General features: G+C 33.6%; 3 protein-coding genes across 10 annotated transcripts; 2 read left to right on the forward strand and 1 right to left on the reverse strand.

The window, feature by feature from the left end:
• LOC100809498 (protein NPGR2) lies at positions 1-5,441 on the forward strand. Of its 5 annotated transcripts, XM_014772140.2 has the most exons (7): positions 27-312; positions 733-1,028; positions 1,597-1,849; positions 2,547-3,763; positions 3,857-4,010; positions 4,132-4,197; positions 4,891-5,100. In XM_014772140.2, exons 2-6 carry the CDS (start codon positions 771-773, stop codon positions 4,149-4,151), a joined length of 1,902 nt encoding a protein of 633 aa, XP_014627626.1. In that variant the 5' UTR covers positions 27-312; positions 733-770; the 3' UTR covers positions 4,152-4,197; positions 4,891-5,100. The 5 variants fall into 5 exon arrangements, with proteins under 5 accessions (XP_006604502.1, XP_014627626.1, XP_014627627.1 ...); XM_006604439.4 differs by lacking the exon at positions 4,132-4,197 and having other exon boundaries at positions 1-312; positions 4,891-5,441; XM_014772141.3 differs by lacking the exon at positions 4,132-4,197 and having other exon boundaries at positions 28-312; positions 3,857-3,949; positions 4,891-5,441.
• A 1,142-nt stretch (positions 5,442-6,583) lies between these two features.
• Positions 6,584-10,349, forward strand: LOC100810029 (rho GDP-dissociation inhibitor 1). The gene is made up of 5 exons (XM_003554249.5): positions 6,584-7,104; positions 7,472-7,535; positions 7,615-7,836; positions 9,096-9,220; positions 10,147-10,349. Exons 1-5 carry the CDS (start codon positions 6,883-6,885, stop codon positions 10,213-10,215), a joined length of 702 nt encoding a protein of 233 aa, XP_003554297.1. The 5' UTR covers positions 6,584-6,882; the 3' UTR covers positions 10,216-10,349.
• Positions 10,350-12,848: 2,499 nt separating this feature from the next.
• On the reverse strand, positions 12,849-25,341 carry LOC100806466 (phospholipid--sterol O-acyltransferase). 4 transcript variants are annotated; one of them, XR_005889916.1, is made up of 17 exons: positions 24,948-25,338; positions 24,094-24,229; positions 23,838-23,982; positions 23,132-23,301; positions 22,959-23,035; positions 20,397-20,610; positions 20,131-20,305; positions 19,499-19,598; positions 17,848-17,942; positions 17,535-17,586; positions 17,293-17,364; positions 16,677-16,845; positions 15,629-15,733; positions 15,469-15,553; positions 15,091-15,180; positions 13,558-13,682; positions 12,849-13,445 (listed from the first exon to the last, which is right to left on the reverse strand). XR_005889916.1 is itself a non-coding variant. In XM_006604440.3 (16 exons), exons 1-15 carry the CDS (start codon positions 25,212-25,214, stop codon positions 15,099-15,101), a joined length of 1,917 nt encoding a protein of 638 aa, XP_006604503.2. In that variant the 5' UTR covers positions 25,215-25,340; the 3' UTR covers positions 12,849-13,682; positions 15,091-15,098. The 4 variants fall into 4 exon arrangements, 2 of the variants coding, with proteins under 2 accessions (XP_006604503.2, XP_003553502.3); XM_006604440.3 differs by having other exon boundaries at positions 12,849-13,682; positions 20,131-20,278; positions 24,948-25,340; XM_003553454.5 differs by having other exon boundaries at positions 12,849-13,682.
• Positions 25,342-26,148: the final 807 nt, after the last annotated feature.

Raw genomic sequence — 26,148 nt, forward strand, 5'->3', positions numbered from 1 at the left:
GAACTTTTCACATGCGATTCCGTTCCCCTTGAACTCGAACTATATGTGAAATTCGTGCCTTCTCGCATACGCTTCCCACTTTCTCTAATCTCTCCCATTGCCAACGCAAACACCACTCGCAGTTTCCGAGTTTTTCATGTCAATAAAATAAAAAGGAAAAGCTAAAGAGGAGAAAGAAGCTTCAATGCTTTTGTTGACTCAGAGCATTCAAATGTTCCTTCGATCGTAGAAAACACTCTGCAATGGCGGTTACTGTTCCTGTCCCCAGCCATTCCTCAACTCTCTGCTTTTTTTCTTTCTCTAACTCACAAGGCAATTCATTATTCTCTCTTTTCTTCTTTATTTCTTTTTCATCTCATTCTTTACTTGTTTCCTCAGCAGAAAATTCACCGATAAATCTATGTAGGATTATTTTCTTGTTATAATTATCGTGATTTTTTTATGATTTATTGAGGAATTGTGTGTGAATTTCAATTTTGTGACGTTATTTCTTTTATTTTAATTGTTTTGGTTGATTTAATTAATTCCAATAACATCGCGGTCTAATCTAGCCTTATCAGGATTTTTTTAATTAGTTTCATTTTAAAACCCAATCGAATTGGACCTAGCAAAATAGGAAACTAACCAAACTGTATCGGTTACGAAATCAGAAAATTCGGTGTGAATTAATTGGAATTGGAGTTAGGAGACGGTGGTGGTGATTATGGTTTTTTTGAATTAAATGTGTGACAGTGTTGTTGTTTCGGAGGAGAGGTTATTAAGGCGGCATCATGGGGAGTAGGGCTAGGCAGGGGAGGAGATTGCAGACGATGATGAAGTGCATGTGCCTGAGGGAGCCGTTGAAGGGAGAAGATGAAACGGTTCCTTCTTCTGATTCTCTTGCAATCAGGGAATTCTATTCTTCAACGGCAAGTGGGCGTTCTGGCCCCGACGGAGAAATTGAGATGATGGGGTCGGGTTCTGGGAACATGGATGAAGCCGAATTGTCCTTGCGTGAGAGTGGCATCATGGACATCATGGACAATGAGGTTGGTTTCTTTCAAAATCCTTTGTCTTGTCCATTTCGATGATACACTGAATAGTTACTTTAAATGCCATTTGATTTTTTGTTAGGTTATTTGTTTTTGTTTTTTTATTGGCAAATGTTAGTTTTGTAAATAGAGGGGATCGAACCGGTGAGCTTCCCTTCTCCCTTAACCATCTAAATCACCTTATATCTCCATTCACTTTTATTTGTGGATAGTTGAGAGCTCTGAGTGTCAATTCAACTATTGGTTATTCAACGGATTGGTTCTTCTTATCATGTGTGTGCCATCAGGGAAAAATTATTAGGTAGTCTTGGACCATCAAGTACCAATGGTCTCAGCATAAGAATCATGTGTGACATATATGCAAGTTTTTCAATTTACGAGAAAGAATTAATAACACTCAATTGTGTGACAAATGGAGATTACTTGGGACCAAGACCACCTAATAATTTCTCGCTAACAGGGCCATGGTTACTTTCAGATCATGGCTGACGTGTGTAGTTGTTTGATAATCTAATTATTGGAGATTTTGACTTGATGCAATCTGCTACATGACTGAAATCTGCAGGAAGCAAGAGCTTTGTTAGGAAAAGATGAATATCAGGAAGGAAATATAGAAGCTGCTTTACATGTTTATGAGAGGATAAATATAAGTGCTGTGACTTCCAAGATGAAAATTTCCCTTGCCAAAAGCAGAGAACACCGTAAGAAACATTACCATTATTATGCTACTCCTCCGATGTCCATATACACGGCTGGATTACTGTTGGAAGCAATTTTCCTAAAAGCAAAATGTTTGCAGGTTCTGGGGAGGTTTAAAGGTACCCTCACTGCTTGTTGATTCATAGAATTGCACTTTGTTCTTTAACTTCAAGGAACCTGAGGCTTTTCATGCATATTTTCCTTTTGATTTGCAATTATGCACGATGACATGACATTGCTATATTTCTTCGCGTTAACTATGGGAGTTAATGTGCATGTTTTATTGTTGTCATGCACTGCTATGCAAAGTGTTCCTCTGGAATTTCTTCCCTTCGCAATGGGGCTTACAGTAGCTTTTCAGATTAACTTGACATATTTTTTCACCCTGCACACCCCATTGATCTGTCCCTTGAGTTAATAATTGTATTAAATAATCTGCCATTCATGTTTGAATGGAATGTTTGTTTGGTCTTTGTCAAATACACAAAAAAATTGACTTCAAACAATTTTTCTACTTCTGCTTTTACTTCAAATAGAAAAAGCATCATTTTTTTGTATACCCCTGACTTAGGATTTTCTGCTTTGATTGTCACATGAGTATTTTTATACTTTTTGTCAAACACCCCAGAAGCTTGAATGTTGAAACTTGGGTTTTACATAGGAAGATAGAAGAGGTTTGAATGTTGACCCAAGTTTTAAAATTTCTTTTGAAGGGACAGCTTTACCCATTCTTCTCTTTAAGGGAAATTTTAAAACTTAGGATTTACATAGGGATATAAAATGTTGTCTAACATATATTTTTAATCCTTCTTGCAGAAGCTGCCCAAACTTGTAAAGTTATTCTGGACATAGTTGAGTCTTCTTTACCTGAAGGCTTGCCTCAAAACTTCGGTGATGAGGGTAAATTGCAGGAGACTTTGAGTAAGGTAGTTGAGCTACTTCCAGAATTGTGGAAACTTGCTGATTCTCCCCGTGATGTTATTTTGTCTTACCGTCGTGCACTCCTTCACCGACGGAATCTTGATGCAAAAACCATAGCAAAGATTCAGAAAGAATTTGTTGTTTTTCTTCTATATAGTGGAGGGGAAGCAATCCTTTCAAATCTTCGTTCCCATATGGACAGCTCGTTTGTACCCAGAAACAACTTAGAAGAGGCTATTCTTCTTTTAATGATTTTGCTGAGAAAAATATCTCTAAATAAAATTGAATGGGATCCGTCAATTTTGGACCACCTTTCGTTTGCTCTATCTGTTTCAGGGGATTTGACAGCTTTAGCCCATCAATGGGAAGAATTACTCCCTGGGACTATCAATCGAAGAGAAAGATACCATGCCTTATCTCTTTGTTATTATGGTGCAGGTAATGACTTGGTAGCACTGAATCTTCTTAGGAAATTGCTGAGTAGTAGAGAGGACCCAAAACATGTTCCTTCTTTGTTAATGGCTTCTAAGATTTGTAGCATGAACCCTGATCTTGCAAAAGATGGGGCAAGCTTAGCTTGCAAGGTGCTTGAGAACTTGGATGGAAGATGTGATCAGTTGGAAAGTCTTTCCAGTTGCTTACTTGGTGTTTCACTTTCAGCACACTCAAAAATTGCTATTTCTAATTCTGAGAGGGTTGAGAAACAATCTGAGGCACTTCATTCTCTGGAAACTGCAAGCAAAGTGACCAGAATGAGGAATCCCCCTGTAATATACTACTTGAGCTTAGAATGTGCAGAGCAAAGGAAGTTGGATGTTGCACTTCATTATGCAAAATGCTTTCTAAACTTGGAAGCTGGGTCTAATATTAAAGGGTGGTTATTGTTAGCCCGGATATTATCAGCTCAAAAACAGTTTTTGGATGCTGAATCTATTGTCGATGAAGCTTTGAACCAGACTGGAATATGGGATCAAGGAGAGTTACTGCGAACAAAAGCTAAACTACAAATTGCACAGGGCCAATTGAAGAGTGCCATTGAAACCTATACTCAGCTTCTTGCTATTCTCCTAGTTCAGAGAAAAACTTTTGGTTCAAAGAAGAAGCTGTATAAGGTTTGTTGGTTTTAATGCTGATTGATTTATAATACGGAGGAGACATTGCTTGTTTTTCTGCTTACCCCCTTTTTCTCACACTTTTTGTAACAGGACTACATAGATCATGCTAGGAACATGGAAGTGGAAATATGGCATGATCTTGCTTATGTGTACATAAGTCTGTCACGGTGGCATGATGCAGAGGTGTGTCTTTCGAAATCTAAAGCCATCAAACTATACTCTGCTTCTAGATGTCATGCAATAGGTAATTAATATGGTTTATCTTTGAGTTTTATGATTTTTGTAAAGGACAATAATTGATTATAATCACATGGAAACAACTGGCAGATATTGTCTGGATTCTTAATAGTATCCTTTGTTTACAGCTAGCTATGTAATAAGTTAGATGCAGAGAGGTGCCAAAACATCACAAAGCTTGGCTGTGAAGCAAAGTATGTCTTATAAAACAATTACATAGGTCTATCGTACTCCAAATTTTACAAACTAACCTATGCTTATTTCACAACTATAACATAATTCAAAAAGTATTCCCTCGGCAAAAGTTGCAGATGTACACCTAGTAGCATCTTTAAAGCATGCATGCTCAGTGGTGCTTTAAATAATAAAAATTAATAAAGCATGAAGTTATTCTGGTTGAATTGCTAATTGTTAATATTTGGTCATAATTTAGGTGATGTTATTGGATACTAGAGTGAACTGTTTGATCAAAGATGAAATTAGTTATAAGTTCTGGCCTATCTGTATTCTCATTATGTTCACTTCCAGTCTGAATCAGGGAGATCCTCGATAAAATAGTTTCGTTAGGAATTTTTACTTTCTTTCATGTTTTCACTATTGAAATTCATGAAGATGGAAGATTTTTTATATTGATAAACCTTTGCTTATAATCATTAATCAGACAAACAGTGAGTGTACATATGTTCTGATGGGTGTGAGAATAGAGTTTAGTAGGTCATTTAAGGAAGGCTTTGGAGCCCTTTTTACATATCTTACAGAAAACTTTTAGTGGGCTTTGGTTGCGTTGCTCATGCTTGTATCTGTTTCATTTTACCATATGCAGTAAAGTTTTATATTTAGTTAACTTTCACATTTGCATATAAAGGACTTTTTCGATGATTTCACAGGTACAATGTACGAAGCAAAGGGCCTTTACAAAGAGGCTATAAAAGCTTTTCGCGATGCTTTGAGCATTGATCCCGGACATGTTCCTAGCTTGATCTCTACTGCTGTGGTTCTTAGACGGTGCAGTAATCAATCAAATCCTGCTATCAGAAGCTTTCTGATGGATGCACTACGGCATGACAGATTTAATGCTTCTGCTTGGTATAATCTTGGCATTTTTAACAAGGATGAGGGTACAATTCTAGAAGCTGCAGACTGTTTTGAGACAGCAAACTTTCTTGAAGAATCGGCACCAGTTGAACCTTTCAGATGACTGACTCTGCAAGCATTTTTGTCATTTAATCTGATGATGATGATGATGATATATATATATATAACACTTTCCCTAACACTCTTTGTGACGCACTATCTCCTGTTAGGTAAAGGTCCGGTGAGTTTCGTTTTCTATTTGGTGGGTCTTATTCACAAATTAGTAGGATCCACCTAAATTGTTAGCGAATGTGTTACTTACACTCATTGTTCAATAAGAAAAGCATGCTTCATGTTTGGTTTTTCTTGTTTGTAACTGTGAGCTGCTGCTTTTTTTGTCCTCTCTCAGTTGTCGCTCAAGGTTGAGCAGTGAGCACCGTCTTCGAAAAATATTTAAATGAAATTAACATTAAACACGATGGAATGCATCCAAATAAAACTTGGTTCATTTGTGGAGAAAGAGAGCGAAAAAAATGAACAGTAAAATAAGATGAAATTTAAATTTAAAACTTTCATCTCATTTTCATTTATTTTCACTCTACGGATACCGAATGGTACCTAAAGGTGATATATATCCAAACTACTCATAAAAACTGTAAAAGAACAGGGGAGGACGTGCTACTGTCGGATTAGACTCTCCACTTTTGATTTTGAAAGAAAAAAAAATATTGTAAAAAATTGTTCATGATCCAGTCCAGCATATCTATTATTAATATTCTGTCTTACACTGTCGAGTGTCGAGTACCAGATTCAACCGAAGTGTGTAATAAGGGCACAATAAAAAAATTACAATTATTATAAATCTATTCATTTTTGTTAAAGTTCTCTATAGAATTATCATCCTAATTTCACACGATAAATAGATAGGATTACAAAATAATCAGTTATGTTCTTTTTAATTTTTGTTCTAACTCATTAAAATATTTAATCTCACATATTTTAATAATTAAATATGTTAAGCCAAAAACAAAAAGAAAATGTTCCTTATCTACTTTTTTATTTGTATAAATTATTTTTCTATTATCAGAGATAGGTTCAAATTACAATATCATATTCTATATTCTTTAAAATCAAACATCCTGCTTTTTTGAAAGACAAATTGTGTTACATTCAAATAGTTTTTAAAGCAAAAGAATCTGATACTATTGATAAACCTTCATAAATCACTTTTTGAGTTAATGGAAATTACAATTTTGAATGTTACTAGTATTAATCTTTTTTTTTTTCTTTTTAATCCATTACATGCGGAAAAGTGTGTCACTATAGCTTTCAATAGTTGAAAATTAAAATGTTGTGGAAGGTCCCAAATTGCAAAAGAGTAATTCTATCACCAAATAATATTTTGACAACATTTTTTTATGTAATTTAAGGAAAAGACAAGAAGAATCTGAAGCGAAGAGAGAAAATTATAAATACTCTAACGTTACTAGCGGCGAAAAGTGCGTAAAAATTGGAGCAATTGGTGGAACTCGCTGGGAACATTCAAAATCCAAAGGAGAGAGCCGACAGAGTGGGGTCAAGTGTGAATGAAAATGCTGAAACTGAAACCGACATATGCACCCTAAATTGCTTGTGTCAGTCAACACTTGCAAGTGAGAAAGACAAAACACTCAAACAGGGTGATGTTATGTGCCACTCCCACTACTACTGCTCTGCTGTGTCTCACTCTATCTGTCTCTTTGAATACTGTGCCAAAATTCCACACACAAACAAACAGATAACATAACAGAAGAAGAACTCAAGAGATGGAGAGTGGCGGTAATGGGAAGAGAGCACATGAAGAAGCGGGGCCTTCATCTGGGATTGATGGAAGGAAACTTGAAATGACTGAAAAAGCGAGTGATGATGATAAAGAAGAGGAGGAGGAGGAGGAGGAGGAGGAAGAAGGAGCCATTGAAGATAGCAAAAATGGTTTTTTTGTTCCTGGGCCTCTTCTTTCTCTCAAGGAACAGATCGAACGGGACAAGGTTTTTATGATCCTCACCCCCTTTTTTTTTTCCCGAACTTCTTTGATGGTGTATGATATAGGGTAGTGGGAAGATTGAATTTTTTTCTGGTTTTTGAATGGGGTTTGTTAAGAAACCTCTCTTGAACTAAGTTTTTGTGATTATGTCCTTTTCAGGAAACCAGGGCTAAATTGTTCACAATGTATTGAATTTTTATTTTTTTTAAATACTGCATATGATATCCGAGGGTTATATCTCATAGGATAATGGCATCATTGGTTAATAAAATGATTTCTACTTATGTACCTACAGGTCCTACAGAATACCTATTTTTACATTTTACTAGTATTTTTTTCTTTCTGATTTTGAGGTTAATTATGCTGTGTAGGAGGACGAAAGCCTAAGGAGATGGAAAGAGAAGCTGTTGGGTTGCTTGGAAAGTGATATAGATGGTTTGTTTTTCTTTACTATCCATTTTTATGCTTTGTAGAACTTTTTGCTTGCTTCTATTCAAGTTCTTTCCTTCTACAGGTCAATTGGATCCTGAAGTGAAATTTCACTCCATAGGAATTCTCTCTGAGGATTTTGGTGAAATTGTCACTCCTCTACCTGTGGATGAAAATCGCAATGGCTGTACTCTATTTACTCTCAGGGAGGGGTCTCGCTATCAGCTTAAGCTAAAATTTAGTGTTCTGCACAACATTGTGTCTGGCTTGACATACTCCAACACTGTGTGGAAAGGAGGGCTTCAAGGTACACTATTAATACTTTTCTCTGTTTCTGTTTGCTAGATAATTTAGAATATGTAGCTTTATGATATTCACTATTAAAAACCAAAGGTTTGAAACTCGTAATATTTTGTTCTATGACTCAGTTTAAACCTTGCTCCTGACCTTTATAGGGCAATACAAACAGTTCCCAATGCAATATTAACTTTTAGAGAATAAGCTCACGAGTTTTTTGAGTCTAGAGCCTTAATTGAATGATGTCCACCAACACTCCAACTTAACTAATGTTCAAAATATGACACCAGGGTGCACCCCCCTTAAACCACAAACTTTGGCATGGACACTCTGACACATGCACCACACATAAACACAATTTTAAGCCGACATCCAACCCATATAAAGGTGTCTACTTGGTGTCCAAGCTAATAAAATATAATCTTTTAATTGGACACCAAGTGAGGAGTGTCTGACATGTGTTTTGTAGGTTTCAATTTCAAAAATTTGTCTAACACCTCAAACAGGAAGAGTATCCATGCTTCAAGGTTTTGGTATGCTTGAGAATCAGTTGATAATAGTGCTAAGTATTTAATCTATCCATATAACATCCTTCAAGTCTGGGTTTGGTCTAAAAGATTGCCTTTTTAGTGATCATTAAGGTCCTTTCTCGTTCTGTTTTTATGCTTTATTAACCCCATAATGGGAGACAAGGGGAGCACCACATGGCAGCTAGCCTGGAGATGGAGAATAGTAAATGCTATCTGGTAGGGCTTTCTCCCTTCTAGGAGTTGAATTTTAATTCAGTTTTAGTAGCACAGAACTTTATATTAAAACACTGGGTTAACCCCAAGAAAAGGTCTCAAACTATGTTTAATGCTTATTAGTTGTCAAACAACATTTGGTTTTCTTGAATAAGAAATTTTATGTGGTGTGGATGGTATTGCATATAAATTCTTAAAATGTGAGTTTGAATCCTACAAAGCCGGCTTGAATGGGGAGGGTTGTGTTCCACTTATATACATTACTTTAGTCATATCTCTAGTTGATGTGAGACTAAATCACCACCACAAGACTACAATTAAGGCAATCTTCAAAGAGGGCGCAACTAAGGGGTCACCGCAATTAAGGCAGCTTTCCAACAAAAGTGATAACATAATTGCATATGACAATTAAGTTGAATTACTGCATTTATTTATTGACATATATTGTAAGAAATTGGGCAAATGGTAATGGTGTCTTTTTTAATGTATTACATAATAATTTGATTTTATTCTTGGGTTTTCTCAGTTGATCAGAGCAAAGGAATGTTGGGTGCTTTTGCTCCTCAAAAGGAGCCATATGTATACGCCTTGAAGGAGGACACCACTCCTTCCGGTGCACTTGCAAGGGGTGTTTACTCAGCCAAACTTAAGGTATGGGAAAGTAAAAAATACATTTTCCAACTGGATGCTTTGCCCATAATTTTAATATATGTGGTGGCTTTTCTTAATTTATTCAAAGTGGATTTTCAATCTGGAAGACAATATATGCTCACTCCCTGCTTTGTTGGATAGCTTCGGTAATAAAATTTTATCAAGTATTGTTGATGTTGTGAAGTTTTATACAGATATGTATGATCTGAAACTTGTTTAACATTGTCAGAACATCCGCAATTCTGTTCATTCCTTTAATTTTAGGAATTCTGTTCAATGTGCATCTGAAAACTCCTACCTTCTGCTCAAAACTCTGGTTTGGTTGAGTGGAAGAGAATGAAATTGAGAAGAAATATTTGAATTAAAGTAGTGTATGAAAATGTGGGACCCACACAATTCCACTCTAAAGTAAAACAACCAAACAACCACTTAATATATGGGATCCAATAATTTTCAATTCTGCTATTTTCACTATTACTGTGAGGTCATTACAGCATAGAGACTGAGTTTTATCCTCATAAGAAATACATTAAGACCAGCCAAGAAGTTTAGTATCGATGTTAGGGCGCACTAGGTCCATTTTACATTTGTTAAGAGTACAACAGAGGCACGAAGTGAAAAAGTACAACATACTACCTTTAAATTCTTCCATGTCCTTCCTTCTTTGCACTTTCCACATGCTCAACCAAGCACACCTAAAAGGATTGATTGTTTAATTTTCATTATGTATTTTACAATCACCATATTTCAATCTGCTATAGGCTATTACAAAATTGAAATCCAAATGTTTGAAAATGTGAAGAGTTTCCATTAGTTGCTCAAGTTGTCAAGTTATTAGAAAGAATATTGTGGTTTACTCCGTATAATTTGTGCAATTGATCCTTAGAGATGGATAAACTTGTTCCTATTTGGTTGCTGTGTTACAGTTTGAAGATGATGACAGAAGGTGTCACATGGAACTCAAATATTTATTCGAGATAAAAAAGAGAAGCTAGTCCGGTTTTTCTGACACCATGTTTTTATATATCCTCCCAAAATCCTTAATTATATTTCTGAACATGTGTTATGGATGCTACAGCTTTGTATTTGTTTCCTAATACACAGAAAGGGGATGGACTCCGTTATGAAATTCTGATGGCTCTCTTTTTTTTTTTTTTTTTTCCTTTTCTTTTTTGATAACTTGTGATGGTTTATTGTAAGAACTAGAAAATGACTATTTTGAACATTTGCTCTTATAAATGAGAATGAATTTTAGAGTTATAGGATTTTTGTTTAAACTAAAAAACAATTTAAAAAAGTACTTTTTAAAAAGGTATTTTTTTAAGAATCAAATAGAATTTATTTCTTAAAAAAAGTAGAAAAATGTTTTTTTGAGAAAAAATAGTTTAGACAAACACATAAAAAAAACATAAAATAGCTTATTTTATTAAAAAAATTGTTTTTCTTTTAAAAAAATAAGTTTAAATAAACAGGTCCATAATCATTGATTGGAAATTTAACCTTTTTAAGATTTTAATAATTTCATTAATTATTGAATATGAACATATATTTTACCATAATCTCAATCATCTTTCAATAAATGAATATAATTTCACACTTCTCACTCCACGTACCAATATAATTTCACACTTAATTCCCACTCCACATTGCTTGTAATCAATTATTAACATCTATGATTTATATATGCACTAATAGTATTTTCTTTATAAAAAAAAAAAAAAGATAGAAAGAAGAATCTGATTTCTCCAACTCGTGTTTTTTTTTCTCAAAGTTAGAAAATGTGAAATATGATTTCTAAATTTAATTTAAATTTTTGTTAAAATATTACTCCTTCCGTTCTATTATAATTGTTGTGTAAGAAAAAAAATATTTTAAAATAATTGTTATTTTAATTTTAAAATGATATTAATTACGTTTTTTTACTTGTATCTTTTATATATTAATGATGAATTGCAAAACGTAAAAAAATTAATGATGATATAAGATTAATTTTATAAAAATATCATTTTTTTCATTTATTTATTTTTTATTGGTTTGTATAAAATAATATAGGGTGACAATTACTTTCGGACGGAGGGAGTAATAAAAATGTCTCGTCTTATTTAAATTTCAGAGCCATCAAGCACTTAGAGCATCTCTGGCATGGGGTTTCATGAGTTGATCAAAATTAAAAAAAAGCTGCTTAATAAGTTTTTATCATTGGATCATATGACTTGGTAATGTGTTGCTTAAGTGAATTGTTTATATAAACAACAATTCCTTAATTCATTCTTATATATTAAAGAATCATTTTTTAATTATAAAATTTAATGTAGTTCAAGTTAATCACTCTACCAACTTTAGCATTAGAGTATTTATGTAAATTTTTTAAATTTGTGATATTATAGAGTTTACACATTTAAGACACATAATTCATTTAAGCAATCATACATTATAAATGCTCAATAATCTTAAAGTATATTCATAAAAAAGAAGTCACGTCAATTAATCAAATATGGTACATAATGATTTAAACATATATTTTGAAAGTTTAGTAATTTTGTTGTATGTTTGAAGTAAAAGTGTAATTAAGGGCATTAATTTTTAATGTAAAATTTGGGTGTTATAGTTTTGTTAATTTGTTTAAAATGTTATATTAGTTTAGATTCATTAATCTATTTAGAGGTAATTTTTTAACTTATTTATAAGTCTTTACTATAATTCAACCTTTTAAATAAAGTTTCATGTTAGATCAAACTTTTAAAAAGGATAAAACTTTTTCTTTTGAAATTTAAAAAGGACAAAACTTAATACTTAATATACTCGTAACACTATTTTCTAATTAAAATTAAATTTTTACTTAACATGCATCGATCTATAATGTGTATATTATTAAAATAAAATTTTAATTTAATTAAAAAAACAGCAATACAAACACATAAATTACTGAGTCTCTCTTCCTCTTAATAAGGTCATGTCCAATATTAAAAATAAATATCTATTTGGTAAATGGGTCAATATCAAATTTTAAATTTGAGATACATGTTAAACTCAAGCTGTGCAAAGCCAAACTTAACCCATTTCTACCTTTGTAATCTAAATACGACTATAAGATCATGTAAAAAATTATCAAACACATGCTTTGCAGTGAAGTATTTATTAGTGTCAGAAATTCAATTGAGTAAACAAGGATTAGTATTGAGGAAATACTGATCAATTTTAAAGAAATGGTAGTATTAATAAAATGTTTGGATTAGAGTTGAAGCCTTGAATGGCGAAACTGTGCGTGCCAATGCAAAAATTTGAAAGCAACTATACTGTAGTTTTAATCTAAAAGTCCGTTGTGGTTGTATTCAACTGCTTTTCAAACACACATTTAGTTGTTGAGAAAATAGGAGACACATTAACAATATAAAATATTTTTACACTATCATGAATTATTACGAATGGTAGGTTTATTAACCTTAATAATAATATATCTAATCTGATTTTTAATTGATTAACACGGTAAAAAGTTTGCACCATCGGTGTATACTTATTAATCTATTCGTTGTCCCGGTTTACATTGTATAATATTATTATGTTCTACTCCCTTGTTGAGGGAACATAAAAAAGATCCGGTAGACGATACACCCAAAATGATAGCAAATAGGGAAAAACAATCTTATTCACAAACGAGCTTATCAAAACGTTACAAAATTGTTTAGCCGTTCCTGGGAAGGGTACATCAAACTGAACCATTAAGACATAATCATCAATTTTCGAATCATACATCTTAAACGGACAGAGGTTTAAGTTTAATCACATATTTATGGTGTCAATCTAAAGTAAAGAGATAAGTAGTTGACATTGGCAAATGTAGAGAAAGAATGTAATTGTTACGAAATCAGAGAACAAAAGTTTTCAGCTTCGTACTACTGTCATCTACACTATTTGTATTCTCCCTTCCCATGTCAACTTTTTCTAACAATGGATTTAGCATATCAGTATATCACTATAGCCTGTATGTTTCTAGATCATGAAAACTATCAACCAATTGAACAATATAGCTCTACAGATCCATCATAATTCTCGCCAATTACTTATCATGGATGGCAAAGTGGGAAGTGATCACTTGGTTAACCAAGAATAGCAGTACAAATCATGTTTGAACAAATAGAAGGCAAATAACCTGAAATTCGTTTTCCAGAGCATATGAAGACGCATATCAGATGCCACCAGTAAATATATCGGTGAGAAGTGTCCGCTGCTAGTAACAGAGTATAGTACAACATTGATTACGATCTGGCCCAAGAAATACCGTGCAAATTGTGAAGTGGATAATAGACGAGTTCAGAAGTTGAGTCAAATTTCTAAACCAGCAAACAAAATATTTGCTTGTATACAGTGCCCCCACAAGTATACAATGTCAAAGAATGGCCAAACTCCAAAAGTCATGGTTGTATGAAGGAGTAATTCTGGTATTCATATGTAGCGTGTCATCCTGTAGAAAAAATTGCCAGAAGGTAATCATATCAGTACCTGGGGTGAAAAAACTTAAAGTTTGAAATAACAGTATAAAGAGAGACAAAAAAGGCACCATTAGTCTACGCATTCGATTTTAGTTCCAAATAATATTATGACTACAGATTGAAGATATGAAATGTCAGATAAGAATAGAAAGCAAGATTCTTGACATTCCCGAGAACAATATATATTACCTTTACCAACATAAGTTTCTTCACAATGCGAAGCCTTATGAAAAGTATTATTTTATTATTATTGTTCTTATTATTTGGTAAGAAACTCATTGTATATATATATATATATATATATATATATAACCATAAAATCTCTATAAGATTTATCAAACAAAAAATCAAATATTTTAAACGCTGCCACAACTAAACGTTACCACAACCATCTCTGCGATTGCCGCCATGACCCTATCGTCGCCACCAACATAACTGTCGCCATTGACGACGGTCATGTTGGTGGCAACGACAGTCATGGTGACAATCATGGTGGTGGTGGCGATAGTAACAACGACAACAGTCATGGTGGTGGCGGCGGTTGACGATCATGGTGGCAGTTGTTGTGGCAGCCATGATAATTGTGACGGAAACACTCACGATAATGATGATGATCATGGTGATGATAGGTTTGAGATATCTTATGACGTCATAAATTAATCTTTTAAGATATTTGATTCTCTGTTTGGTAAATCTTATAGAGATTTTATTGTTAAATGAAGTTTTAATTTAAATTTAAAATGTTTTAATCTTGACCTTTCATTTTAATCAAACGGTTGAGATTAGTCATTTTCATTCTCACATAAGATGATCATTCTCATATGATACGTCCTCTCTCTAAATATATATACACACACTTCACTGCCTTTTTATGTTCTATTTTTGCCTTACACCCACTGGTTTTTATGTGCCTTCTATCTAAGATTTTGAGTTTCTTTTTTTTTTAGAAGAAACAAATAAAAGTATTATTAATGGTGGCTGTGTGGAAGCACAAGATGTGCCCATCACAATCCCAAAAAGATACAACTAAACTTAATAACTTCAGCAGATTGTGTAGATTTAGCTCAAGTTGTGTAACAGTGAAAAGAAGTTATTGAAGAAGCAAAATATGCAGTTTGCACATCAAGTCTATTAGTTATGCAAATCACTACCAATAGCAAGTCAGATTAGTCAAGAGAATGACTTTAAAGGAGAAAATGATAACCAAAAGATTGAATGAGTAATTGAAGGTTTAAGGCAAGGACTCGGTAAATCTGAGAATATTGACAATTGAGCAATTTTAACTAACTTATTCTCAAGTCTACCCTACTCAAAATCATATAATAGGGCACATTCAATCCAAATAAAGGAGAACAGCTATAAAGAACATTGTAGAAGTACCTTATTATTTACAAATAATGCGACAACAATTCAGCTGTAGTATATCTCAACCTGCAGCTTTGTCCCAAGTGAACATCACCAAAAACATACCTGCATTGTTATGATACAGCTGACATATTAAAAGAATTAAAAAGAAAAAAAAGTAAAAGGATAAAAATGTTTCCAACTTACGAAGTTTTGTTATACAAAAATGTTGGGATTTATGATTAATTCTGTAATTCAGCTAACTTAACCAGTAACCATTTTGTGATCATAAAATTATCATTATTTCTGAACTGGTTAATTCTTCCTCAATTGGAAATGCATGCTGAGATTTCCAAAATCATAATCCTCCCAAAAAAATAAATCAAACCTTAAATATAGGAGACAGAAAATAACCTATATTCACAGTACTCAGGCCATGCACAACGAGCTTTCCCATAATCCCAATAACAGTCCTCATCTCTTAAAGGACCACGCTTAGCTGTAATGGAACAAAGTAAAGTAATTAAAGATTCTAAGCTTCATATTTAAAATTGTTTATAAATGTGGTAAGTACCTTTTTTTACAAACTTTGATTTTGCATCAGGATGGATATCATGCCACATCTCAAGCCATAATTCCCTCATTAGCACTGGTGATCTAACGATGTTCCTGTGATTTGCTACAAGAATATTGTGTCAGTTTACTTGTATGTGTCCTTGTAGTCAATTGCATAATTGATTACTTTTATGTGTCCTTGTAGCCTTGCAGATATTGAGACCATACTTTTTGCTCATCCATTAAAAGTAGCAGTCACTAACCAATAAAACAAATTTATGAGAAAACCCTCAATTTGGTCTTTCATAATTATGTATTACCACATTACTCCTTCAAAAATGTTGGTCACCGAATTAGTCCCCTAAAGATTCTTTCTGCCACCACTTTAATCCTCCAAAGATTTTGCCACCAAATTAATCCCTTAAAGATTTAATTTATCATCAAATCAGTTCCTCAAAGATTCTTTTTATCACCATTTTGTTCCTCCATAAGAACCAATATGGTGACATTTTAGATCTCCCTCAGATATAATTTGCCATCAAATTAAACTCAATATTTTTTTCACCGCTTTAATCCTTTATAAAGGATCAATATAATGATACTTTAGATCTTTGAGAAACTAATTTGGTGACTAAATGTTTATAGGGCTAATATGGTGACAATTTAAATTTCTGAGGGACTAATTTGATGACTAAATTTTTGAAGGACTGATGAAGTAACACGTACAAATTTGGAGGATCAAATTAAGGGTTTTCTTTATAGTTTATCATGAAATTAATAAATAATTACACATGCAGATAAATAACCCTTTCCTGGGTTAATAAATACATTTAACCAAAACTTTCCCTGGGTTTTCTTTTGCTAAGTGAATGAATTCTTTAAGTGTTAATTTTGTGACCATTGACTTTTAAATCCAGTTAGAAAATTGACAAGATACTCATCTACACCGAATTAACATAGCCTACATGGGCATGAATCATGACAAATTCATAATCTAGTCGCCGCTATTTTAGTCATGAATAAAATCATCAGTTAGTCTATGACAGCTCCAAGGACAAGTCATGCACCTTTATCAAGCTCCCAAACTGCTGTCCTCTTTCCAGGAAGACTTTCAGAATCTTCATAATATGTTATATACTTCACCCTTGGTGATCTTGTCATGTTTGGAACGATATCTTCTTCATGGTGATGTTCCACATTCAATTTAATTTGTACATCTGAGCCATCATGCTCTGACTGAAAAGTCCAATCAAAGAAAAATATGAAGATTGTGATACAAATATTAGTATGCATGCAAAAAAGTTAAATTGGAATCTGATGTGACACACATACAATTACAAAATACAAACAATAGAAAAGCGGATAGGGGGGAATAAAAAAACAACCATGGTCTCCTTGGAGTAAAACAAATTCCAAGGTCTCCTTATCAATATCATTCATTTTCATCAAGGACTTCTTATGTGGTTATGGCTTACAACTTATGGTCACACACCTATCTGTCTAAATAAAGACACGCAGCAATAATTCAATATTGTACATACCAGCAAACTAATAATTTAATTTAATAGCACACATTTGCAAATGTATTTAACTTAATCCCAAAAACATTACTGAAAAAAAAACATAATCACACTTAATGTCTTAATCAAACACTACTCACACACCATCTTTAGACCGAAATACCTGTGGAGCTTTTGTTATGTTCACTTTCGGTCCAAGCCAGTTTTTGCACCAGGAAAGGGAGAGATATGGCACCTGTAAATAATTGATTTTATTGTAGTCCAATTGTTGAATGTAGATGTAATGCTAACACATTGCAACTCCAAAAACAGTGGAAGTACAAAAGTAGGAAAAATGGTCGATAAATACATTATGCATTCCTATATAATCCCAACCACAGTAAAGGAAACATAAACTAAGTTTACCGTCTCATCGCCACTTATTGCTCCAGGGTTCCCTTCAACCAGATTCCCTGACCTGACAGTTGAGACTAAAACACTTTAACATGTTTAAGTTTAAATTGAATATTCAGAAAAATGTACAAATAAGAACTGTATAGCAATAACTATTTCCCTATGTACACATTGCTTTATCAAAAAGTAAATATTACTTTGGCAAATTAATGCCAAATTTTTTTAAACCCCCCCCCCCCCCCCCCCTCCCCGAAAATAAAAAATTGATTCCATTTACAACTACAAAAACCAACACCCCTGAAAGGCTGAAAGATCTGACAGTTACCTTGAGATTAGAGATCCTTCAAACTCATAAACGACATCCGTAATGATCCAGTTATCAGGGTAAGGCTTGCCGCTAGGAGCATAGTAGTAACCAACCTATTTTTTAAAGTCAAGATGCCGGAATTATCATTCACAATAACACTATTTCTGATCAACGGATTCCCCAAAGATTTACTGTATAAATAAAGAATTTCAGGATACAGGTAAATGTTGACAATCGGGAAAAAATTATTAATATACAAAGATTTTGACAATTGACATAATTTATAGTTAAATAAGACATAATTTTAGCTGTGAGAACTGCAAGATATTAAGGTGTCATTATACCATTGTTACCCCTTACCACTAGAAAGTATTCAGTATTCAAACAATAAGCACAAAGAAGCAAAGACCAGAATATATCACAGATAAAAAGTCTGTCTAGAATGTGCAAGACCAGAATTCAAAGCATTGAATGTTTTGAATTTTCAATAGAACTTAAAATATTAAAGGTATGGAGAGACAAGATTAATTTTTTTTTATTAATTCATTCCCACTCTATCACAAGCTTCTTTGTTGTATATTCTCCTACATGTGGCCGCTTCTGAACATAGCTAAACCAAAATGAGGGAAAGAAATAATGTAAAGGGTAGAAAATAAGCATGATGAGGTGTATAAAATGGTCAAATCACAAAATCTACTGGTACTTGTGATGTGACTTCAGCAAATGTAGATATTTCATAGAACTAAAGATTGGTGAACTTTACAGCTTTCAAAACCAAATAAAGCACACTATTTGTATGCAGGTGCATCATACGTATTGTGCCAATATTTGTTACTTTTTCAAAAATAAAATAAAATAGCAATGTCAAATATGATAAACTAAAACACGACTGCGATAGAGTTCACAACTCAAACAAACTACAACAATATGTACAGAGAGTTTAATTTTATGTACTGTCACTGTCTGTGTAAATTTACATTATCAACAAATTAAAAACCATGGTAGGTATGGGTTTTAAGGTAATTATTGTAAAAGTCAACAAACTTATCATACATGGCAATTTGTGATTGAATGAAAGTGTAAATACTCTTTAGATCATTAGTGCATTTAAATTAAATTCATATTAATAAAATAGCTTAAATATGATTTTAGTCCCTAAAACTTAAAATTGATATTTATTCCTGTAATTTTTTTAAAAAAATTAGTCCCTCTGTCCAAACGTTTTTAAAAACTTTGTTTATATAGCTAATGGATTACAAGTCGCTTACATAGTTACATTACATGACAACCCACTTTGGTTTTGCGTTCTTATTATTAAACGTCCTACCACATGTATGTTTTCCTTTCAACGTATTCATTCTGACAACGTTTGGGCACAAGGGCATTTGGACAGAGGGACTAAAACAAACATTTTTTCAAATTAGAGGGACTAAAAAGATCAATTTTTAATTCGGAAGATGAATACAAACAAACCCCAAAATTGAGGGACTAAAAACATATTTAATACAAATGAAATTCTTCGAATGAACCCTTCACAAGCAATCTGTAAAAACCCTTTACCCTTTATGTGTGTGTGTGTAAACCAGCATTCATTTAAATAAAATTCTTTTGTATTTGCAATTAAGCTAGACACTAGAAATAACAGCCATTTTGTAGGGAGAAACTATACCTTTGTCTTTGAATCAGTCCCATAAATGCAGAATACATTTTTTATTGGTGGCCGGTCCCAAGGTGTAAGGGGATTAAGAACAGGATCGCCAAGATATGATCTGAAACATTAAAGCATTTAAGCATATGCCTGTTCAATAGTAGAAGTGTAGAACTACAAGTAACAATATAAACATGTAAGTAAAAGAATATCCAAAAAAAAAAAGTAAATAAGAATAGAAATGAAAACTCACTATTAGCAACAAAACATAGTCAAAACCAACAGTTCAGGACAGCTACTGCAATAGATATTAGAGAAGATATGTTTTTATTCATAATCATAATTCCTTGTAAATGAAAGCACCCTATTTACAGTTCCTTATTAAAGCTCAAAAGTGTAATGATATTTATAAATAAATTTAAAATTTAGTTTGGGGAAGAAGAGCTTAAGTTTCATATTCAAAACAATCCTACGGTAAGAGCATATTTTCAGTCTGATGATTCCCTTTTGACATTGTAATTAGATGGCCATTCTTAGCAGCACCCCTCCAAAAAAAATGAAGCTTCAGAAGTCTCAATTTTTTGGCTTTTCATATAAAATGATCAAAATATTCTAGCAAAATATATTTTAATGATTAATGAGATAACACTAACTTCTCTAACAGGTACAAGAGCCTCTTGCTGTCTGGGTCATAATCTTCAATTGCCTTGAAAAAGGTGCCATCTGATATTTCCCGAGCTGAGAAAGATAATTGAGTAGGTAGTCCGCACTCCATGCTGGACAAGTTGGCCTCAGGTATTTCTGAGAATGAAGGATATGCATCAAATGCTGAAAACAGACATTACAATTAGGCAGTTGGGGACCAAAAGCACCATAACTTGATTGCCCACTAGCAAAGTAAAAGAATCATCAATCTTACCACGAGTTGAGGGAATTTCAATGTTGATTATTTTTGTTGGCCACCCAGATAAGTTTGTCTTAAACTCCTGCTCATCACAGTGATATGTTGGTGGACCCACTTGCCTTCCCCCAGAAAAATGCTTCCAATATTTATTATCTGTTCTACAGTACTTGGAAAAAGGCATCATCCATAATGATGAACCAAAGGAGTTGAACATCATCCGAGCTGTTCCCTGATACCTTAAAAAAATTATGATAAGCATGCATTAAGACAAGAATAAAACTGCATATGAAATAGTAAACATGAGACATATGTCAAAATAAATCCATCTATTAATCGATAGCAGTTTGATGTTTATCTAGGAGTTGGTAAACATCTAGGTTCAGACAGTGATAGAACAACACGGTGTAACTTCAATCACTTCCTGACAATCATGATGCACAGCTAAGAACTCAAGCTGCTAATTTCTATGGAATATCCAGCCAGATGTTTGGAAAAGAACTAAAATAAAAAAGAAGGAAGAACTGAATATATTTCTGTATATTTGAAGACTAGTTGTAATAGGCTAAATAATCAAAGGAAAGAAGGAAATAGGGATACCAACGTGAAAAGGAAAGAAGGAAAATAATCAAATACAAGATATTTATCATTCTAATAATATCAAACAGATTTACTACACTTCCCTTCAAGTTGGTAAATGGATATCAATCATTCCAAACTTGCTAGTAAGTTTCTGAAATTTCAATGTAAGGATTCCCTTGGTGAATACATCTGCCAATTGGAGCCCCATAGCCCCAAAAGGATGTAGGCTATGGCTAAAAGACTATTGTCCAAATTCTCTTTGATGAAGTGTTTGTCAATCTCAATATGCTTGGTTCTATCGTGTTGTACAGGGATGTGGGCAATACTAATAGCTGATTATTATCACAAAACAGCCTCATAGGGTCTTCATACTTTATCTTGAGGTCATAGAGAATGATCTTCATCCATTACACCTCATGATACAACATGTCATAGCTCAAAACTCTGCTTCTACACTAGACCGAACAACTACATTTTGTTTTTAACCCGGCATAGTTTGCATCTATATACAATTCCATGAATAGTGCACCTTCTCTTCTGAATAAGAGTCCTCTTCCTGTACTTGCCTTCAAATATAGGAGGATCCTATCTACTAGCTGCAAGTGTCTATCCTAATAATATAAAAAGTACGAGATATTTATCTATCCTAATAATATCAAATATATTCACTACAAGTATTCTTTAATATACAAGCATGATAGCCAATTGTTGAAGGTTTCATGTTATCTTAAAGATTTTCTATAAGCAATTTGGTGTTAAAAGGGTTTTGAATTTGAGACAAGTAAGAAAGGACTTGGAAGCACATGGGATTCCAGCAAAAGAAGTAGCTCAACATTTCAGAATTACTTAATTGAAGCAACTTTTGGTAGCTTTTGTGTTGGATAAATTTTTTTACAGAGTTTTGGTGCTAACTTGCTTTTATAATAAAAACATTTAAACATAAATTATATCACTTTGAAATCAATTTTAATCAAAATCAGTTTTACAAAATCAATTTTATCAATGCTCATCCAAACACACACTAAGCCCATTTCAAATGCAAGTATAGGTCACTTTGCAAATCTATCCCATGTCATGTTGCCATCATGTAGATGAAAATTTAGAAGCATGACAATAGGTAAAACATATGAAAATTAACAAATTTATATGTTGCAATCAGATAATAGAGTAAAGAAAAGACCACTAAATAATGAATAATGATGGATAAGGAAATTCTATAACGCTGTTAGATTATAAGCAGATGAAGTGTGCAAGCAACGGAAGGATGCCAAAGTTAAAGATATGGGATATTGCAAAGCTCCCAAGTGGGTGCTATAACAGTTAAGACAAAAGCATAATGAGAAAAGTTGCAAAAAAATTCTGTAAGTGGGTGCTATAACCATTAAGATTTAAGAGATCGGGTAATTATGGATTAACATCCTCTTGATTTAGATTTCTGGTCTTTTTAGACCTTCTTTCTCTCTTCCAAATTTACAGTCCTACTTAGCACCAGCTATTACAACTGCATGTTGGACAAGTGAAGCACAAAACAAAAAGCAGATACAGCATTACACTAGAAAATCCATCCTAAAAACCACTGTGTGAATGTATTTATTGCTAGTGTTGTTTTAGTCAACTATTCATATAAATCAAATAACTTTACTCTTCTGTATTTATAAACATACGTAGACCATTCCCAAGCAAGCTTACGCCAAGCAATATAATGAAAAAAACTTTAACTATACAATTTACCCTTTGCTAGTTATATTATAGTTCAGACTCTGCCCAAGAAGAGGGTATCAGAAATATTGAAAGCCAGAAAAGGGGCTATGGAAATTTGGCAATACCAGAATGAAAAACCGATATAATATTGGACAAGCATTAGCCTAGATAAATTAACAAACAAAACAAGCAAGTGCCAAAGAAAAGAGACAACAACAACAACAACAAAAGATTTATCCTGATAGGTGAGGTCGGTTATGCAAAAGAAAAGAGAAGTTGTATAAATTAAAAGGTAACCTCAGATATAGGAAGACCAAATGTGAATCCAGTAAGTGTTGCTTCAATGGTTTCCATTGCACCAAGAAGGGGAGCTCCTGAGACAACCATCAAAGAAGGAAAATCAGAATATCAATTCATTCATATCAGTAATATCCCCAAAGGGGTAACAAATGTACGTAAGTCAATCATACCAACAGCAAAATAGGCATGAATATGTTGATCCAGCCACTGGATATAATGTTTTGGTGCAATCTCTAGCTTCAACCACTCCAAGAAATAACGGAAAACATGATTACCCAATGAATGGGCAAAAACTAAAGAGGGGCCACCACGAAGTTTGTAAGCAGTTTCAAATGTTATTCTGCAAAGAGAAATACAATTTTATGTAAATATCGTCAAGGTAACTAACAAAACAATTTCATCTAATCACCTGACTTTTTTAGAAGAATAAATAGATAACTCACATTTTTCTAAAAGGTGCATTCGCAATTAGGTGTACAAGTACTATTAGAATTCAACCCTTTTGTAGTTAACCAATATTTATCAAAATATCATACTAGAGCATTCAAATTTGTATGTGTAAAACTGCCAATGTGCTGTGTATATATGGATTATTAGAATGACCAGGTGCCAAGGTTTGACATACATAGATGCAAACATACATATTTAAAGACAACGCAGCAAGAATATCACTATCATAGTATCATGTACACATTTACAAAAACTTTTGAGCACTGACAAGTTAATTAGATAATAGAAACAAATTGACCCCTAAACAAAACATACAAACCAGACAAATGAAAACAATGTCGTATCTAGCAAGCACTTTATCCAAATCACTGCAGGGAATAACAGTCTTGCTCACAGCAAGTATGACGCAAAGATCTAGAGACATACTTTAGCTTATGAAAGTAAAGGTCCCGCTCTTCAAGCTTGGAGGGCGACAATCTCCAATCATACGGAACAGCAATTATTGCATTAGCTTCTATGCCAAATTCAATACACCACTTAATCCATTCTTTCCAAACTGATGAAAGAGGTCCTGCCATTTAAACATGTACATGATACATCAGCAAACCATAAAGTACAAAAACTACAGCAAATACAGGACAAAATCATATTTGACAAATTGACACGGCATAAAGAAACACACCTGTTATATAACCTGGATCAAGTTCTGTAATGCCAGAAAGACCACTATCCGGACGGGACTTGCAATCAGGATGATCTGTCTGGTTGTAAGGATCCAACACCATGCACTTAAGCCAGCAATTGACAGCAGAAAGAAGCTGCAAAACATTAATTCTCAGTTTCTCACATACCACACTCTTAACTCTTTAAATCGCAGCTCATTAGAGCTAATTTCATACACAGCAGGAGATATAAGGTTGGCTTGATGGTGAAGGGAGAAAGGAGGGAGGGATAGGATGCGGGTTCGAGTCCCCCACTAAAAAAGACTAACAAATTAACCATTAACATTTGCCAATCAAAAAAAAAATTCATACACAGTGGACAACGGTGCTAAGCAAGTAATCATATATGGACACGTCAATAGTACAAAAACCTCATTAACGGTCATCTTTTCTCTGTATGCCTCCCTTTGTAGCATCACATTACCTATCATAGATTCCTTACGATACTTGTCTCTTTTATATCCCTTTCTTTCTATTTTTAGGTGTATAGTAGCATATGAGTGCGTGAATCATTTCCGTGCTAAAACTACGTTCCAAGCAGAGCAAATGCACAAACTCTTTATACGTCGATGTTCTCTCAGACTCATTCTTCTAGTGTCTAGGTCGTCGTCACTATAAACACACGTACAGAATTGATACAAATTGATACAACAGTCACAATTATTAAGAGTCAAAAACATCGATTGCCGAGAAAGAAAAATCTCTTGTGATTTTAATACTTTTGTTTCAGAAAAAGCAAGATTTGATCCTCATGCAGTAGAATCCAAAACGACGTAAGAAAAACGAAGCGAGAGTGAGAGAGATTACAACGTACTTTGGTTGTGTCGAGCCAGACCAAGTCGAGAGGGTTGAAATCGAGCGGAGAGTAAGGACAGTCGAGAATGGACCATGCTCGGAGCTGAGTGGACGCGAAGCCGGGGATTATAATGCCGGAGAGCTTCGAGTAGTCGAGCTCGGCGCCGTCGTCTGAGGTGGCTCCGGCGAGCACGGCGAGGAGGACGATCGAGCAGAGTAACGGGTTTTTCGCCATTGTGAGGGAGAGGGATGGAGGGAAGAATGAAAAAAACGTGACTCTGACCATCCGGTAGTTGGGGAGTGTGCGAATAAATGAAAATTCCAATCGGAAATGGTTTTTGACCTTTGAACGTTGAATTGAATTGTATCCCAGCTGACGGGCCCTTTTCTGCTTATACTTTACTGGCCTCTTCTGAACTTTTACCATTTTTTTCCCCCAAAGGTTTTTAAAAGATTACCAAAAAGCGTAAATTACCATTAGTATCTATAAGTGTACAGAGTTTTTACAATAGTATTTAAAGTTAGACAAATTTTCTAAAATGTGTAATTTGTCAATTATTCCAAAATTCAAAAAAGTTGTAATTTAAATAATGATATTAACATATAATTTAACTAATAATAATTAAGATCTGAGTCTATTAATAACTTCATACCAGTATCTTCATTAACAAAACAAAAATATTAATATATATGTAGACATCAAAATGACATAAAAGTAAATGATTAAATTTATAAACTTTAGTTTCATAAACTTATTTGAAATTTCTATAATTTCAGTTATGAAAAATAGTAATTTATTCATTAGATAAAATCCTCAGTGATTATTTGTAAAGACTATAAATGTAATATTATTATTTTGTGATTGTTCTAGAAAGGGAAAAACGAAGGCACTGGTCAAAGACACTGGGCAACTTCTTAGAAGTTTAGGCATAAACGATGTGTATTGGACATGGGTAGTGCGAGGTGGAGGCTTGGGAAAGGTGGATTTGGGGCAAACATTCTATTGCTGTTAAGGACCACTTAACTCATATCATCTGTGTTTGGGTTAGATTTATTTCCTCTGCCGCAATTGGCAATTTGCGTCGTGTTAGTGTTAGACAACAGGAATTCTCAGTCAGATAGTTCCACTTCCTTTGATTTCTACAAAGTACAAGCAGTTCACTTAAAAGTATCTTGATTTATTTAGTGATGCGTAATTTTAACTACCATTTGTGGGTTCC

The sequence above is a fragment of the Glycine max genome, chromosome 19 (genome assembly GCF_000004515.6).
Source record: "Glycine max cultivar Williams 82 chromosome 19, Glycine_max_v4.0, whole genome shotgun sequence".
Taxonomy (NCBI): domain Eukaryota; kingdom Viridiplantae; phylum Streptophyta; class Magnoliopsida; order Fabales; family Fabaceae; genus Glycine; species Glycine max.